The sequence below is a fragment of the Athene noctua genome, chromosome 4 (genome assembly GCF_965140245.1).
Source record: "Athene noctua chromosome 4, bAthNoc1.hap1.1, whole genome shotgun sequence".
NCBI lineage: Eukaryota > Metazoa > Chordata > Aves > Strigiformes > Strigidae > Athene > Athene noctua.
This window is the reverse complement of record NC_134040.1, coordinates 32,007,464-32,023,542: the sequence shown is the minus strand read 5'-3', so window position 1 is coordinate 32,023,542 and position 16,079 is coordinate 32,007,464. Positions and strand designations below refer to the sequence as shown.

At 43.5% G+C, this 16,079-nt stretch overlaps 2 protein-coding genes across 2 annotated transcripts in view; one reads left to right on the top strand and one right to left on the bottom strand.

The window, feature by feature from the left end:
- Window positions 1-4,496: 4,496 nt before the first annotated feature.
- Window positions 4,497-16,079, bottom strand: part of PAICS (phosphoribosylaminoimidazole carboxylase and phosphoribosylaminoimidazolesuccinocarboxamide synthase) — a 41,435-nt gene continuing 29,852 nt past the window's right edge. Inside the window, exons 11-19 of the mRNA XM_074904861.1 lie at window positions 13,775-13,823; window positions 12,857-13,054; window positions 10,227-10,405; window positions 9,397-9,576; window positions 9,192-9,305; window positions 7,810-7,893; window positions 7,535-7,715; window positions 6,412-6,570; window positions 4,497-5,720 (exon numbers count right to left, since the gene is read on the bottom strand). Of these exons, the coding sequence (XP_074760962.1) occupies window positions 5,554-5,720; window positions 6,412-6,570; window positions 7,535-7,715; window positions 7,810-7,893; window positions 9,192-9,305; window positions 9,397-9,576; window positions 10,227-10,405; window positions 12,857-13,054; window positions 13,775-13,823 (1,311 nt within the window). The 3' untranslated portion in view covers window positions 4,497-5,553. The remainder of the gene's footprint in view (window positions 5,721-6,411; window positions 6,571-7,534; window positions 7,716-7,809; window positions 7,894-9,191; window positions 9,306-9,396; window positions 9,577-10,226; window positions 10,406-12,856; window positions 13,055-13,774; window positions 13,824-16,079) is intronic.
- PPAT (phosphoribosyl pyrophosphate amidotransferase) overlaps window positions 14,418-16,079 on the top strand; it is a 49,260-nt gene continuing 47,598 nt past the window's right edge. Inside the window, exon 1 of the mRNA XM_074904862.1 lies at window positions 14,418-14,545. Within this exon, the coding sequence (XP_074760963.1) occupies window positions 14,418-14,545 (128 nt within the window). The remainder of the gene's footprint in view (window positions 14,546-16,079) is intronic.

The window sequence follows — 16,079 nt, the reverse complement described above, 5'->3', positions numbered from 1 at the left end:
CCATCACCCTCTCATTTACATGCTTTTCTACAATTAAAAAAAGAAAAAAGGCTGTGAAATGTTTAAAGCTAGGATGTAAGTTATTCTAAAGCCTTTATCAAAACAAAGCTAAATGAGAGTCCGCTGACTTTCGAGCCTTGATTGTGGTGAAGTTACACTTTCCTGGATGCTCATGGCTCTGTGTTTACAAGCAAAGGCCAATAACAGAATTTCACCATGGATTTAAAACCATTATTGCACGAGTGACAGTACAAATGATGTCAGGAATACTTATGAGGGTGTGGCAGGCTCTCTAGGACGTAAGTTCTGAATGTTAGAAGGTGGTAAAGAAGTCTTTATACTTCTAGTTGAGGGGGTTTGTTTTGTTTGGCAAGTAAGATGGAAGAATGTCCTATATTGGAAATAACTTTAAAGCAGACTGAACATGAACTAGCTAGGAAGCTGGCCATTTACTAGATGTTTAAGTGTGTTAGAAAAGGGAAATGATGTAATGGGAAACTGGGGACAAGGAGCTGTGCTATATTAAGACAAAGTCACTTTCCAATCCAAATAGAAATTCTCGAGCTTGGCATCTTAAACTACTTAATTATATAATCTATTTGCATGAGGTTGGTTCCTTGTGTTCAAGAGCTTTCTGGTCTGTCAGCTAGGAATGGTTTTATTTTATCAGTATGAAGAGTTATACAAGGTGCTTGGTAAAGTGGGCTAGCTTCTCCCTGATGCTGCTGTAAGGTGGTGGTGGTGGTTGTTTTGGGGTTTTCTTTCTTTAACTTATTCCTGACTGAGGGCTACTTGTTGGGGCTGTCATAGCCCATCCTCTTTCCTCTGCCCATTTATCTTATCTGTTTATCAGAAGCCTACTGCCCCTGCTGGATGAAATCCACATATCTTGGAAGCTCTGAGTTCCTGTGAAAAGTAACTTGTTTTTCTGTGAAAAGCTCTGTCCTTGAAAAGACTTGAACTTGGTGCTTGATATTCTCAAGCATCTGTTGAGCTTTTGGCAACTTGTTGCTGTACTATTTTTTCTATCAAGATATCCTCCTACTGGTGATGACATCTGTCATCAGGAGAGGGGAGAGAGAGAAAAGCTGTTATAGTTATTTCTTTGACCAAGTTCCATGCAAATACATCTTAATTCCTTCTTCAAGAAGTTTTGAATTTTACCTTCCACAGGGAACAACAAATCTGTCTCCTCCAAGTCTAAGCCCTTCTTTACACTCAGGGCATACTCTTCAGCAAGTCAGCCCTTCAGAAAGCTCCCAGTCCAGTTGAACTGATATTTCATAGCCATCATCTTTCCATGCTGAGGAAAGATAACAGGATTTCTCTAAGGCCTGCTGCAAGATTCCCGAGGCAGAAACCCAAAGCTCTAGAGGAAGCTGCAATGTTGCTGTGGTCCAACCCCTGTTGCAGTTATTTAAGGAGATGAGGAAGTTAAGCTCTTCCCTTCCTACAGATCTCCACATGCCTGTGGTGGTTAAAACACTCTTCTGAGAAGTAAGGGATAAGTTAAATTTTGTCCCTTTCTCCCAGAAGAGAGAGGATTAAATTGCTTATAACCTGGGTGACTCTTCCAACCTGTGGAGAGCATATTATGTTTTGAGTGAACAGGTATGCTTTGAGATCCTGGCTAGAACACTGACTTTGTGTATCCTGATGAAGCTTCAATGAGTAAGAGGCTGCTCTGCCCTGTCAAGATCTAAGATTCTTCTGCAAAAGCACAACAGCAGATGCTCAAGTGTCTTTAAGTCCCTCTTGCTCAAATAGCCATTGCACAGCAACTCCTGAGTAGTTTTGAATGCACACACTTAGATCTGAAATGGAATAAGGATTTGGGAACTGGGACTGCAACTCGACTCTAGAGGTACTTAAGCTCTGCAGGAACTTCAGTGTTTGTGGTTTGGCTTTTAAATCAACCCATTATGAAACTTCAAAGTTTTCCTCTTTTACATACCTTAGAACAAGTCTTAATTGTTCGAACAAACTTTATACCTTATTTTTGTGTGAGCCCAGAAATTGAGCATTCTCATGTGTAAACTTTTGGAAATTTTGAAGAGGGAAGTGTGCTCTAAAAAGGTGTATGATATTCCTACTGCAATGTGATGCAGATACAGTGCAACAGGCACCTCTGATTTTATTTTAAAACATGGCTCAAGATTTCTGACACTATTTCATAATTAACTTGCATTGCTAAAAACTCACTGAGGCTGTGAGAAGAGGTTCAAATACTTGCTTTAGTGAGGGAACAGTCATGATTTTTCTTTGGGTATGACTTACTTTAATAGCTTTCAAAAAGAAAGACTTCAAAACCAGGGAATGCCTTAATGCCACCCCCCAAGAAGTCTAGAGCACATCCTCTCCTAGGCTTTCAATTCATTTTTTGCAAGCCTCCACAGGCAGAGGATATCAAAACCATACCTTTGTCCTGGATAGGTGCTTTAACCTTGGAACTGTGGATGGAGGACAAATCAGTAGGAGCCATGACTGGTTTTCCCCTTATTTTTACAGAATAGGTGTTTGGGGTTTTGTGGTTGGCTTTTTTTTTTTTTAATGAAATGATGTTATAAAGGCTGGATACCAGGTGCAATTCACCTGTACCTGAAGTAGTGTAGGATGTAAAACAGGCCCTGCCCTCTGCACTTCCCTCTGCCAAGTCTAGATAGCTCCTTGCTGATGTCTTTAAAGAACATATACTGTTAAGCAGGTAACTCTGCTAATTAGGACATGATATAATCCAAGGTCCTAGGTTCCACAGCAGGTGCTTAAAAATTGGAATATCTGTAAAAAAAATCAATTAAAAAATGCAAATAAATTTCAGTAACCCCACTATGTAAGTTTTTGTGATGATAAAAGCACTTTAAGATTTTTTTTTTGAAAGTTGTTTAAAATTGGACAAAAGAAAGCAAATCCTACAAGAGCAATTTCTGTCTGAAGAAATTCTCAGGTTATTGCATCAATGTAATACTTGGAATGCTGCCCAAGGAAAGTATTTTCACTTAATAACAAAAGCTCTGTGAAAAACTTCTAGCTAAACAACTGCTATGCAGCACTTCAGCCTTTAGGACAACTCTTTATAAAGTACTTGCAGACATGATAGACTTTGCAGGTTTTATCTGCTAATCACAGCAACACACTGTTAATGCTTGCTGCTCTGTCTTCATACTTCTTTGCAAGGCAACTGCTCAGGCAAGGGTTTGTGTCTGAGAGTTCAGTAGTGGCTGCACGAAAAAACCCCACCAAACAACCCAGCCCATCCAAAAGCTGAAGAATGACCATCCCTATGGCAACTGAAACACTCAGCATACTCACGCCCGATGTAAACTGGCACAATTTTACAAATGAAGGTAGTATAATCAGGGTACAAGTAATTTGAGAAAAGTAACTAGAGACAGTACAGAATATTCTAGGTCTAACACTCAAACCATTGTCACTTAGTTTTTATTGCACAGGGAAAGATTGTAGAGGCAGCACTACAACACAGCACTGCAGATGGAAAGAGACACAAATGGTTGTCTGGGGTTGTCTGTCCTGCCATGGTGCTAGGGTAGGCAGGTGACTAATAATCTTGTCAGGTTGATTAGTCATCAGAGCTAACACTCAGTGTAGTTGGGGAGGGAGGGGAATAGGAAATGACACTTCACATCTTGTGTAACTTCACCCTCTAGTTATGTATTGTTAATCAGCTGAGCTAGCAGCCTGCTGCCACCAGGAGAAAGAAGTGATCACTCTGCAGTTGGTGGCTCTGGTTCTTGTCCAATTACAAGAGAAGATGATCCAATTCACTCACCCAAGCAGAGCATGCACTTATCTTTTCACTCATTGATTTTTCTGCTAATTGAAGTTACTGCCACTATCATGTTGGGAGAGCTGGCTGACACAACACTTTCAGATGTCATAGCATGAGTATGCAGGTGAGTACAACCTTGGTAAGCAGCATGCTAAAAAGGAGCCTTGAGGATATTCAGTGCTTCTATAGAGGCTGTATGCCACCAGGGAATTTCAACCTCTGTCATCATTAACCCTCACACTTACTGCTATTTCATTTAGAAATTACAAAAAGCAACCCACCCTCAAGACTTAAAGAGTTCTAGTTATTTTGGTTTAGAGTAAGGTTTGGCTGATTTAAAGACTCCTACAACAACTCCGGAAGAGAGCAATTTTTAGAGCTCTTCTATACAACAGCATGTAAGATGTGATCTCTTCCAATGAATGTGAAGACAAACAGCAGCATTCAATCAAGTTACTCAAAGAGGTAAGCCTAGCCTACTACACAATCACACAGCAATACATTAGGAACAATAAAACACAGCTTGCTGTAACAGTGAGACACTTCAGTATTTTTTAGAAGACTGTCACCTAATAGCATTCCATGCAGGTTTTACTGTATAAGCTATTTACAAAATTGTTACCTAACTTAAGGTCCTGACATTACATACCCCAGCTGATGACTAGTTTGGGTGTACTTACTCAATAAGTCTCCATGAAGCAGCTTTGAATTCAATAGTTTATTTAGAATTGTAAAAGCATAAATGTTACATACATTTAATAATTGCATATTTTTTAGAATTGTACCTACTCAGAAGACTGGTGTGTGCAAAGACAAAACAATCATGCTTAGATTTTCCCCCAGTAATTTTTTGCCTTACCATTTATTCCACTCTTCAGTTCAGTAAGATTTCCGAAGAAAAAGGGTGAGGAAATATAGAAGTGTAATAGCTATAATTACTGAAGTGTATGAAGACAGTTTGACATCATCACACAGGGCCTTTAGAATTATTGAAGGTAGAAATCTGCCTAGTATTTAAGAGAGCAAAGACTGGACTAGGCAAGAGTTAGAGCAAACAGGCAACAAGCCCAGTTACAGTTCACCATTTATATTTATAGTTTGTTATGAACAAGAGAATTGGTGTCAACTTCATCGCATAATTCCAGAAGATATCAACGGGGTATGTATACACACACATATTGAAACAAGAACATATGTATGTATATATACATTTTTTAAATAAGGCAGGTATTTATTTCAGGCTCTTAAAACATTTTTCTAGCCCCTTTTCTTATTAATACAGCATATGTTGCCATTTATTGCTAGAGAAAGCATACCATCATTGCAAGCAGAACAGCATCAGCACTGGCTTTAGTTAGCAGTCCAGCTGAGTTAATAAGGTTCAAGATGTATATTATTACTATGAAAGAATATTACTGTTACAGAAATACAGAAGACTAGTTGAATTCTATTTAGATCGCACCAAATAATTCTCTTGACATAGTCTGTAGTTAACAGTATACACTAAAAAGCAGAACAGCACCATTTTGGAGCAACAGAAAGAGATACCTAAAATACTACTTCCCCATCTTTTACTAAGTTGTTATATTAAAAAAAATACACAAGGGAAGGATGAGGACACAGCAGACTTCATCTGCTGCTCTAACGATGCTTTCTTCTGTAAGAAAGGATGCAGGACTTTTGAGCTCATCCAAATGTAAATCCTAATATGAATGAATATGCACGCCATTATCTTCACGTAACAAAAAGTTACATGTTACTGTAACTTACAAAGTGCACTCTCTAAGTTTTTTGTCAGCCTGCTTCAAGGAGATCCAGGTGTTTAACATGTTTGATCGCAGTTTGGCCCACACCAAATGGTTGTTTAATCCAAATATCTGGGCAGCAAACTGGGCAGCTCCTTCAGGGGACAGAGTAGTAGGACAGCCAAGACCTGCAGAGAAGAGAGCTATTTACTAAAGCATAATTTTAGAGTCAAACAAAACTCTGCCTCCAAAGAGCAATCTAAGACAAAGTTTGTTTCAGCCTCCAGGAACTACATGCTCTAGTTTTAAAGCTACTGAAGTATCATGTGTTCCACTACTTTTACTATGACAGCTTCATGGCATTTTAAACCAAAAGCCAGCATACCAAATCACTCTCCTTATACAGAGGTAACAGGCTTCTGGGCCTCCTAGTCGCCAAGCATCCATTCAAGTCACTAAAACAGTTTAAAAAAAAGTCATACAGGTAGCCATGTAGGTTTTGCCTACACTGATTGTGGAGAAAGGTATTTTTTGATCTTTGATCATAAAGAAACTGCAGCTCTAACTGAACAAGATTCAGTTACTTACATCTCCATTAATACTAATTCCATTTTTAAACTGGAATGTTTAGCAAGGATCAGCCAAGGTTTATATTTTTCTAAAGATTATTCCCATGTAATACTTGCTCTGTCTAATGGGCTTTTTGCCATCAAAAAGTCAAAGAATCTATGGAAGACATTTCTAAATACTTTATTCAGTAGTGATTCAGCTACTTTTCCAGTGTTTTGCCATGTATGTGTTAGCATATGCACGTACACTAGAGCAACAGCCAAAATAGAGCTAGGTCAGAACAAGAGTGTCAGTTGAAGATCATCTTACCGCTGGGTAGTCTGAGAGAGGACCACACATCCTGAGTACCCCAGTCAGCTGAGAGTGGAGGACAGTTGACAACTGGGTAAGCAGTGTTACCAGACATTACTGGCCCCAAACCATTGCTTCTGCCAGCTACCGCAACAAACACTGTTGGGATTCCATCTCCTGAAGGGAAGGAAGACATTCAGAATGAAGCAATCCATCTTGTTCTCTACCACTTTTTTTTGTGGGAACTTTAAGAGCCCACAAATCCATTTGCAGTTGTTTTGTCAATTCCATTACACAGCACTAGAATTTCATGTCTAACTTCCCCTTTTACAGAAATATCTTCTAAATCTTACAGCCTTAAATCCCAGCTACTGTTTACCACAACTGAAGTTAGCATGTCTTACTCTGCCTTTGAGGGGAGATCTCAGTATCAGAGGAATAGGTACTGCTTGGCTTTGTAGAGAACATAACCATTAAACCTCTGGTATCTTTACGTGTTCTCCTCCTTAAATCTTGCACAGTTCATCTCAAAATTAAGTGTTTCTCAACTATGGTTACCACATCTGTAGTTTCACAGAATAGAAAGTGGACTCCCACAAAAATAAATAGTCCTTATCTCTCCTCTGCTAGGCTATAAACATTTTTGAAGACACGTGAATTTTTCTTGGTAAAGATAAGAAACCAAGTATCTTTTTCTCATGGCATCTAAAACAACAAGATTGTTTTCATGAAACAGGCAGGAAAACATGATGTAACACCTGCCCTGCAAATAACACATAAGAACATTCAGAGTCAGCTAGAGAAACTATCACTCATTTCAGAAGGGCAACTATCACCAGCAAGATGCTACATTAAGTGTATTAACATGATCAACACTTGGGCAAAGTAGTTCTGGTACTGTGATAAAAGCTGAGGTTACACTTTGAGTAATGCAAGTTGTGTCTAGGCAGTAGGACAATACAGTACTCCAATTGCTTAGTGCAGTCTATAACCTGTCATTATGTAATTACCAAGTGTAGAAAAGCATTGTAACAGCTTACTGTTCTATTTAACAAAATCCCCCACATAAATCCTTAAGTTGCCAAGTAATTCTTGAACATGATACTGTTTCAATCCAGAAGAGTAGTTCTTTGGCATTTACCTTCATATTCTGATTTGATCCTCAGGGTTTCATCTGGCCCTTTGTGAGCAGAGGTCACTCTTAACGCACAAGGAATTCCAAAGGTTGCACATGCCTTTTTTATTTTTTCACAGTGACTGAGGTCAGAAGGAGATCCCATTAACACCACCACTCTGCCTTGGCTCTTTGTTTTCAGAAGCAACTAGGTAAAAGAATGAAGGGGGGCAAGAGAAAAGTCAACTGGACTGAAGACATGCAGTTACTGAAGTCTAGATACATTGTTCATAAACAGATACCTCCACTCTTTCTGCAACCCATTCAAAGTTTCTCTTAACCATTTGCAGTGCTTCAGGAGTCACTTCTTTGAGGTCACGGTAGGACTGAAAAGAGGAAAAAAAACCCCAAAACTGAAGTTAATGTGCATTTCAGGTACACAAAGCACTCCTTTTGCTACCAGAATTGATAAATATCTCAGCTGAGGTATTCTTATGTAGTTTGTAGCAATTCTACAGGAAGGAGAAGAGAAATTGGTACCAATACAACAGAGACTGGATATGGAAGCAAACAAGAGCTATTTAATGAAGAATCAGCTCAGTAGCTGTGAACAACCTTCTGCACTACAATTCATGGCCATTTGCAACATGAAAGGCTTAACCACAAGGGTATCAAGGTTTTGGAAGCTTTTCAAAGGGTCGATTCAAGGAGAAACATACAACTTTAAAAACTGGATTTGTAATGACATGATTGCCTGCAGTACCACTGCAGTCGCCACCTATAGGTTCTGCATGATGTTACCATGTATCTTATTTTAGGGAGATGAGTGAATTGCTCCGACAGTGCTTTTGCTCAAGCATGCTACCACATAATTCAGGTAAAGTAAACAATAGAGCAGTTCTGCTTCCTAATTTACAAGTAATACCCCTCCTCCTCCACACACACTTTTAATCTTCCCCTGTGGCTTCCAGTCACTTTCTCTCACAGGATCTGTTAACAGTCTCAACAGCTGTCACAGAAGCTCCATGGCAGCAGCACTCCCAAGCAAGTTCTTTCATTACTACTTATCTGGTAATTCAGAGATATTTTACAAGTGTAATCGCTACAAGTTTAAATATGGGACAAGTTATTTCAAGCTTCTGTTTGAAGCCATGTGGACACACTCTGTTAATAACACTTAGAGACAACTGAATATTGAATTAAAGCTTAACCAAAATCAGTAATGAAGGAAAGCATCCTCCCTGCACATCCCTCTTACGTATGTATCACCAGATCCCTACTAGTAAAGGATACCACACTAAATAAACAAACTTGGAGGCAGGCATGGGAATCAGAGCTTTTATTCTTCCTATCAACTTTTTGTCCAACTATTATATTATCTGCACAACGAGTCAGAAATTATTATCCCCAAAGCTCCATGTTTCATTAAAAGAGCTCAAGTCGATAGCACCGTTGGGCATTCCTATTGAAGATACACCGGCAGAGGATTTTTTTCCTACCATAAACCAGATAATCAGCTATTCAATGACAACAGGATTGGACATTAGGTACCCTACGAGCTACTCTATACCAAGATAAGACTATCTAGAAAAACCCACTCTGAAAGCAGATGTTTAACTGCAGGGTTTACTTTTTTCCCATTCTCCTTCCCAACTGACTTAGAAGGTAAAGATTAAAACACTACCTGTTTGTCCTTCTGCTGGCTTCTGTCTCCTGATGGCCACAGTCTCCATGAATCATTATCAATAACATCAGCAAGAACAATTTCTTTTGTCAGAATATTTACACCAAATTCAATCTAAAAAAAACAGTTAGAATCCTGTTTTAGGAACTATACAGTGATATATTTCCTGTCAGAACAAGGATTGTGAGAAATCAGATTCTTATACCTTCAGGTCTACCAGAGTGCAGTTTTGGGGCTGCCATGATTTTTCCAATATCTCAAAAATAGCTTGAGTAGAACGAGCCATAATATCCACTTCAGTCTGGCCAATAGTAAGTCCAGCAAAACAGAATTTTGCTTCAATTAGCTGCTCCTCAGACCACTGTGGATCATTGTTAGCATCATCCTGTTGAGAAAAATCAACACATACATATCATGTAATTTAAGCTTGCTATACAAGGACAAATAACGATTAAAAGGTAATACTAGAATTTGGTTTTTTTTCAAAAAACAAATAAAAGCATCAAACTAGTATTTTATGATTAGCACTAGAAAAAGTGACAGCAAAATTGAAAACATTTGTTGTGACACCTGAACATCTCTAAAAACAATTCAAGTTTGGACAGTGCCCCAAGAGTGCCAGGGTACACTACAAGCAACACTTTAGGTTCACAATACAGCATGCATTCCCAAAGAAGTTCAGAATCCTAAGTAACTACCTAGCTACTTAGTCTCACCTTCCAAGAACTGTTTATTTTAATTTCTTCAAATATATCAATGCATCAGTCTATACCTTATAAATAAAACATTTTTTTATTTTACATCCAGTTGGGCTTGTTATTTTTTGATGGCTCTGTAAGCCAGGATTACATTGCATGCACTTCAGACAAAACAGCTGTTGGACAACAATGCAAGAAAATAGTAGGATGGCAAAACTACCAATACTAAGAGGATTGGTCAGCCACTAATGCTACTTGTTTTATTTGTCAGAATTTTAAAGGAAATAATACAGACTTCTAGCTCTGTTTGATTAACATCACAGGAAAGGAAACTTACCTTGTAGAACATCTCAATTTTGGGTGGGTAAAACTTATACCCTTCTTTGACACCAGGGTTTCTTTTCAGGAAGGAGCCAGTAGCAATTCTTCTGCACACCCATTCAATTGGGATCATTTCACAGTGAGCTGCTATGAATGCCGTGTCACTCTGTTTTCTGACAAAAGCCGTTTTGATTCCTACATATAAAGATGGCAGCTCAGTTCAACTACTAGGCATACTCCACAGTTGAAACAAGAGTCACAAATACCTATTAAGTACAACTGAATCTTGTTCTTCTCTGGACTTAAGGGACACACTGAATCTCTTTGGGGTATTTTAAACCTGCTCCGGCCTTGCAAAAGGCAATCAATGCAGTTATCTTCTGCAAGTCATTAGTTTTGCCAATCTTATCACACAACGCTCACTTGTAGCTCAGATCCTTATGCTCTAGTCAGAAACCTTATTCTTCCAAATTTATTTTTTTTTTAAAAAAAGCTCTGTGTACAAAATTATCAATCCCTCACAAAGGTTTGTTTTTAAACAAAACTTAGCAGCAACCAAGTACCCAACAATACTCTCTCATGGAAGATCCATTATACATAGAACAGTAATTGGAGGCCCTTACTACTGTTTAATACAGGAGGATGGGGAGGAGAAGATAATGACTCAGTCCTCTCTTTCATTACAAACTAACATTTATTTAGGGTACTAGATCTTAGTATTTTGTTAGGCAAAAGACATTAAGACTCGGAAGCGCACATACACACACAAGCCTGCTGCAGCAAGTCAACCTTCTTGCATAGTTCTAAGATAACCCTGTATTAAACAGGGACAGCCAACACATGCAGGTAAGCCCTGTAAGTGCAAAATGGCTCTTTTTTCAATTTCACTCTTGAGAAAAGTCCCACCTTTCTCCCCCCAGGGCAAGACACCTTCCAAGCCCAACTGGCATCTGCCAGAAATGGAAGACAAAGGACCTTCATCAAGTCAAACCAAGAAGTAGCTCTATTCCATTCCACTTCCAGAGCCATAAAGGAATAATTAAAGTCTTAAAATACAGTATTAACATTGACCCTTAAGATTTTGTTGCAATGCCCTCAAGGGCATAATGATTTAAATAATCAACTACACATTAAGTCACTTCTAAATCCAGGCATTAAAGCCCCTGCATGGTTTACCACTACATTTTTTTCATCAGCGCAGATGCATGTTTTTGAAGGGCTGACATGAGCTCTATTATAAAAGAGAGAGAAACTTTAACAGAACTTTGTAAATCATCACTTTGAAAGATTAGGTTAAGAGTTGCGCAAAACAAACTACTACGATAAGGCATTCACATTATCTGCAATTTATGCCAGTCAAATAAGTAAAGTGGAGAAGAACCCTGAAAGTTCTTTTGTTGCTTTGAAGCACAGCTGCAGTCTACTCTTATTTTTTCACTGCACCTGAAGTTACTGAGTACAAGCCATTTAAGGATCTTTGAGAGGTCCACAGCATGGCTTCCTCACATTTAAAGTTCCCATCTGTAGGATGTTAAATATTTTTATTATCTTAACTACTGCCATTTATAAATTAAGCAAGACATCTCATTAATTGTTCCTAAATGAAAAAATGGTAATTTTAATAAACTACAAATATAATCGAGAGACCTTGGAAGCTTCTTTGGACTGCATACACAATAGGCTTCCCCAAAAAAGCCAGTGAATGAGGATTAGACTGAATGACTTGGTATTTCTTTGTCTCAGCCCATATTTTAAGAACTACTTGCACAGAAATATAGGTAGATACAACTCTACAGAGACCCTATTTCTCTTCCCCACACATGAAACATGCTGGGACTTTACCATTTGACTGAGAACTATTACTCCATCTTTTAACAGATAATACAACTTTTAGAGTAACTCAGCTGATACTTGAAGCAACCTGTGCTAATGCTTCACAAAGTGCATTGAGCACACAGCTACAAGAAGTCTTAACCAAGTTTACTGGTGCCTGTATTATAGTTTGCAGACTCAAGTTAGAAACCCACCAGTGGAAATCCCTCTTTGCAACTTGTATATTTCTCAAAGACACTTCAAAATGCTTTGTCAAAGCAAAGATACTGTCTCCATTTTTAGAAGTGTGGAGCAAAGCTTACTCAAGTGATGCAAGTTAGGTATGTACTCCATGAAAGCTCGCTTCTAGCATCAGAAACATCCTAATTTTATCTTTTAACATTCATACATAAATTTCACACAGCTCAGACATAGTCTGGTAGTGCCACTAGTGAGCAGTGACTTCTGTGCAGGCAGATGCAGTCAGAAAGGCAAGATGCATCCAGTCTGGTATTACAGACAAGAGGGCGCGGGAGTAGGGAGGAACTGACAAAAGTAGAGGGGAGGATTAGGGGTGTGTCCAAAGAAGCAGGAGAAACTATTGCAGCGTATCTGCGATTAGATTACTTCAGGTAGTCCCATGTTCCAAAGCAACAAGCAGCCCACCCAGCTCTGTAGTGCCAAAGAGAAAAGTGTAACTAAAAAAATAATAGAAAAGACGCTCAAAAAACCCATCACAGCCTCAAGGCGCAGTAAGCCAACATATAGAAACAAAACTGTTTTGTATCAGTATCTGTAACACATAGGCACGTATTCTACCTTTAAAATACGTACCAGCTTCCTGAAGCAACTGAAACACGCAGCTAGTTGTTGTATTGGAAATGGCAGCCTTCCCTTCCATTCGGTCCTTCCTGGCTGCATTTCCCGCTGTTATTTGGTCTTTTGACTGCATGAGAACACATCCCGGGATATCTGGCAGCTCGTACACTTCTTTCGTTTTACCTTCATTAACTTTTTTACCAAGTTTCAGGTCTAGAGAAATAAAAAATTTAGACTAAAAATTTTTTACTTCTGCACGTAAGCCCACCGAGTTCGCATTCCTGATCAGCTGCGTGCAAAGCAGCACCCGGCAGGCTGCGGGCCGCTGGCGGGGCGCACGAAGAGCCCGCCGAGCCCCCATTGACCAGGCAGCCCGGCCAGGTCCCCCTCCCGGCAGCGAGGGCGACTGCTGGCGCTCACAGCTTCTGCCCGGCGCCCCTAGGGCCGCGCCCACCCCGTTTCCCCCCGCACCAACACGCGGGAGGTGCCCTCGGAGGCGGTGCGGCAGAATCCGCGACGCTTTTACGGTTTTATTTAAGTTTTGGGGCAAACACGAAGCCGAGAAAGCCCAAAGGGCGCGAGCGGGCAATGGCAGCCGCCCGGAGCATCCTCTGCCCGCAGCAGCGAAGGAGGCGCAAAGCTTGGGCTCGAAGCGTTCACCTCGCCGCCTCTCCGGCGGGACGGGGGCAGACGGAAACCCCCCTCGGGCTGAGGCGCGCCCCCGCCTCCCCCCCAAAAAAAGGGACGAAAACCACCACCACTCAAAACCCGGAAACTTCGCGGGGAAGAAGTTCACTCCCGAGCACGTACACCCCGAGCCCAGCTGAACGAACACCAGGCCCTCGGGAGCGGCACCCGCCGACCCTCCCCACCCCGTGACCGGCTCCCCATGCACCCCCCCCGCGGCTCGCCCCGGCGGGGGCAGGCAGTTACCTGATGCAGCAGGGGCCATGGCTGCGGCGGCAGACGCGGGAGCGGGCACCTAGGGCACAGAAGAAAGGCTGAGCACACGCCGCCGAGCCCCGCCGCCGGGGTAAGAAGGGGCCGGCGGAAGGGGCGGGCAGGCGGGGCGGCGGGCAGCGACACCGCCCGCCAATCGCCGCCCAACGCGCCGGGGACGGCCCGCGCCCCTCTCCGCCCCGCCAAGCCCCCTGGTGGACCCCGGCCGCCCCCCGCCCCCGGGCAAACACGGCCCCGGCCCCACTGCCCGGCCAATGCCGGCGCCGCGCCCGGCCCCCGACTCCCCGCAGCCCACGGGCAAACCCTCCCGCTCCCCGACACCAGCACACCCCCCACACCCCCCCCCCCCGCGGCGTGTTGCGCCCCGCGGGGGCAGCGGGTCCGGGGTCGCGGGCCCGGCTGGAGGGGGCGGGGAGGGGACGGGCGAGGCGGCGGTGCGGGGTCCGGGGTTGCCCCCCCGTATGTAAATGAGGGAGGCCGCGCCGGCAGGCTACCGGCGGCCCCGCGCAGCGCGGCGCTGTTGGCTGCGCGCGGCGCCGGCAGGAGCGCGCGGGAGCTGCCACAGCGGGGCCGGGACCGCGACAGGGGCCGCCCGCCGCCACGTGCCGCCCGCGCCATGGAGCTAGAAGAGCTGGGCATCCGCGAGGAGTGCGGCGTGTTCGGCTGCATCGCCTCCGGCGTGTGGCCCACCGAACTGGACGTGCCCCATGTGATCACGCTGGGGCTGGTGGGGCTGCAGCACAGGTAAGGAGGAAGGGGGTCGGCACCCCGCCGGGCGGGACCACCGTCCCAGACCGGAGTCTCCGTGCCGGGCCGGGCCGCGGCGGCTGTCCCGAGGGGGGGGGTGGTCGGGCGCCCGCGCTGGCACGTGCAGCCGGGAGGGCCCGGGCTCGCTGCGGAGGAGCGGGCCGAGGGGGGGGGAGACGGGGACGGGGACGGCCGGGGGCCTCACGCCCTCTCCGGAGCGTCCCGTCCCCTTCCTGCCGCTCCGCACCGGCGGGAGAGCCCCGACAGCATCCCGGCGGCCCCGCCGAAGGAAGGAGCAGCTCCCGGACGTGCTCGGGACCTGGGCTGCTCCTCCTTCAAGTCGCATCCGCCCCTGCTGCCGGCCCGGGCCTCCGTGCGCGGAGCCCGCGGCGCGGCCACGCAGCCGGGCGGTGGAGATGCGCCCCGCTCACCGGCGGCCGCGCCCGCTACCCCCTCTTGCCGCGGGGCCGCACGGGCGCTGAGCTCCCGCCGGCGGCGCGGCCAGGCCGCCCGTCGTCCCCGGCGTTACTCGAGGCGCTTAACGTTATAAAGGGCAGTTCACACTGATCGAGACCACCGAAGTGGGGTGGCTCTTACGAGTTTTTAGGCTCCTGCGAGCCGCAGTTGTTTAGAATCATCACCACGACATAATAAAACTTCTTTTCTACTTGACGTGTCTATGGCGATGTAGACCCGACTAGCTTCACTGTGATCCGTGGGGGTGCAGAGCTGCAAAATGAGGTTTGGGTTCTGCTCCGTCTGGTATTCAAAGTAATACCGTTACGCACTGACATGCACTAACCATATTTTCAGTGGCGCCGGAAAGGTACATCCTCCGCGGGGGAAGACATGCACAGCCAAACACGTGCTAGTTTTGTAGCACATGCTTGGCTTCCGTGGTACAGACACCTGTGCTTAACCTGCCACTTGCAAAAAGTGGGCTAAGTCACATTCCCGACAGGCTGGGGAGGTGGGCTTCTCTAAGCGCACATGCACTGAATAGATAAAACGATATGTTCTTTGGTCCGAGACACACAAAAGTTGCTCTGAAATTGTTTTGGACCGACAACAGAAAAATGTTTACATTGAGATTTTCTGTTTATTACAGCTGAGTTTCATACACTTTTACTGGCATCCCTACCTGACTCTCATATACTAATAATTCTATTTGGGTTGTAGGTGTTTTATTTATATATATTTGCCAGTGTCCATCAAAAACATTTTTATTGGGAGCGATAGAGCTGCAGAATCAAAGAAACAAAGCCATGTAATCAATAGTCTCGTTTTAGGTTGCGCCATTTTTCTGTGAAGAGGCTGGAAAAAAATCATACCTCATTTAATGCTTACACATTTACACTGGTGGACATGGAGTTTCTTAGTTGGAAATAAAGTGATTGATGCATTTTCATTGCTTTGCATCTTACTATCTCAGTTTTCATTGCAACCTTATTTAATGATTTTTCAATACACATTTTTAATTTTTTTTTTTTTTTTTTTCCTGATGGGCACTTGACAAGTATATTTGATTTCC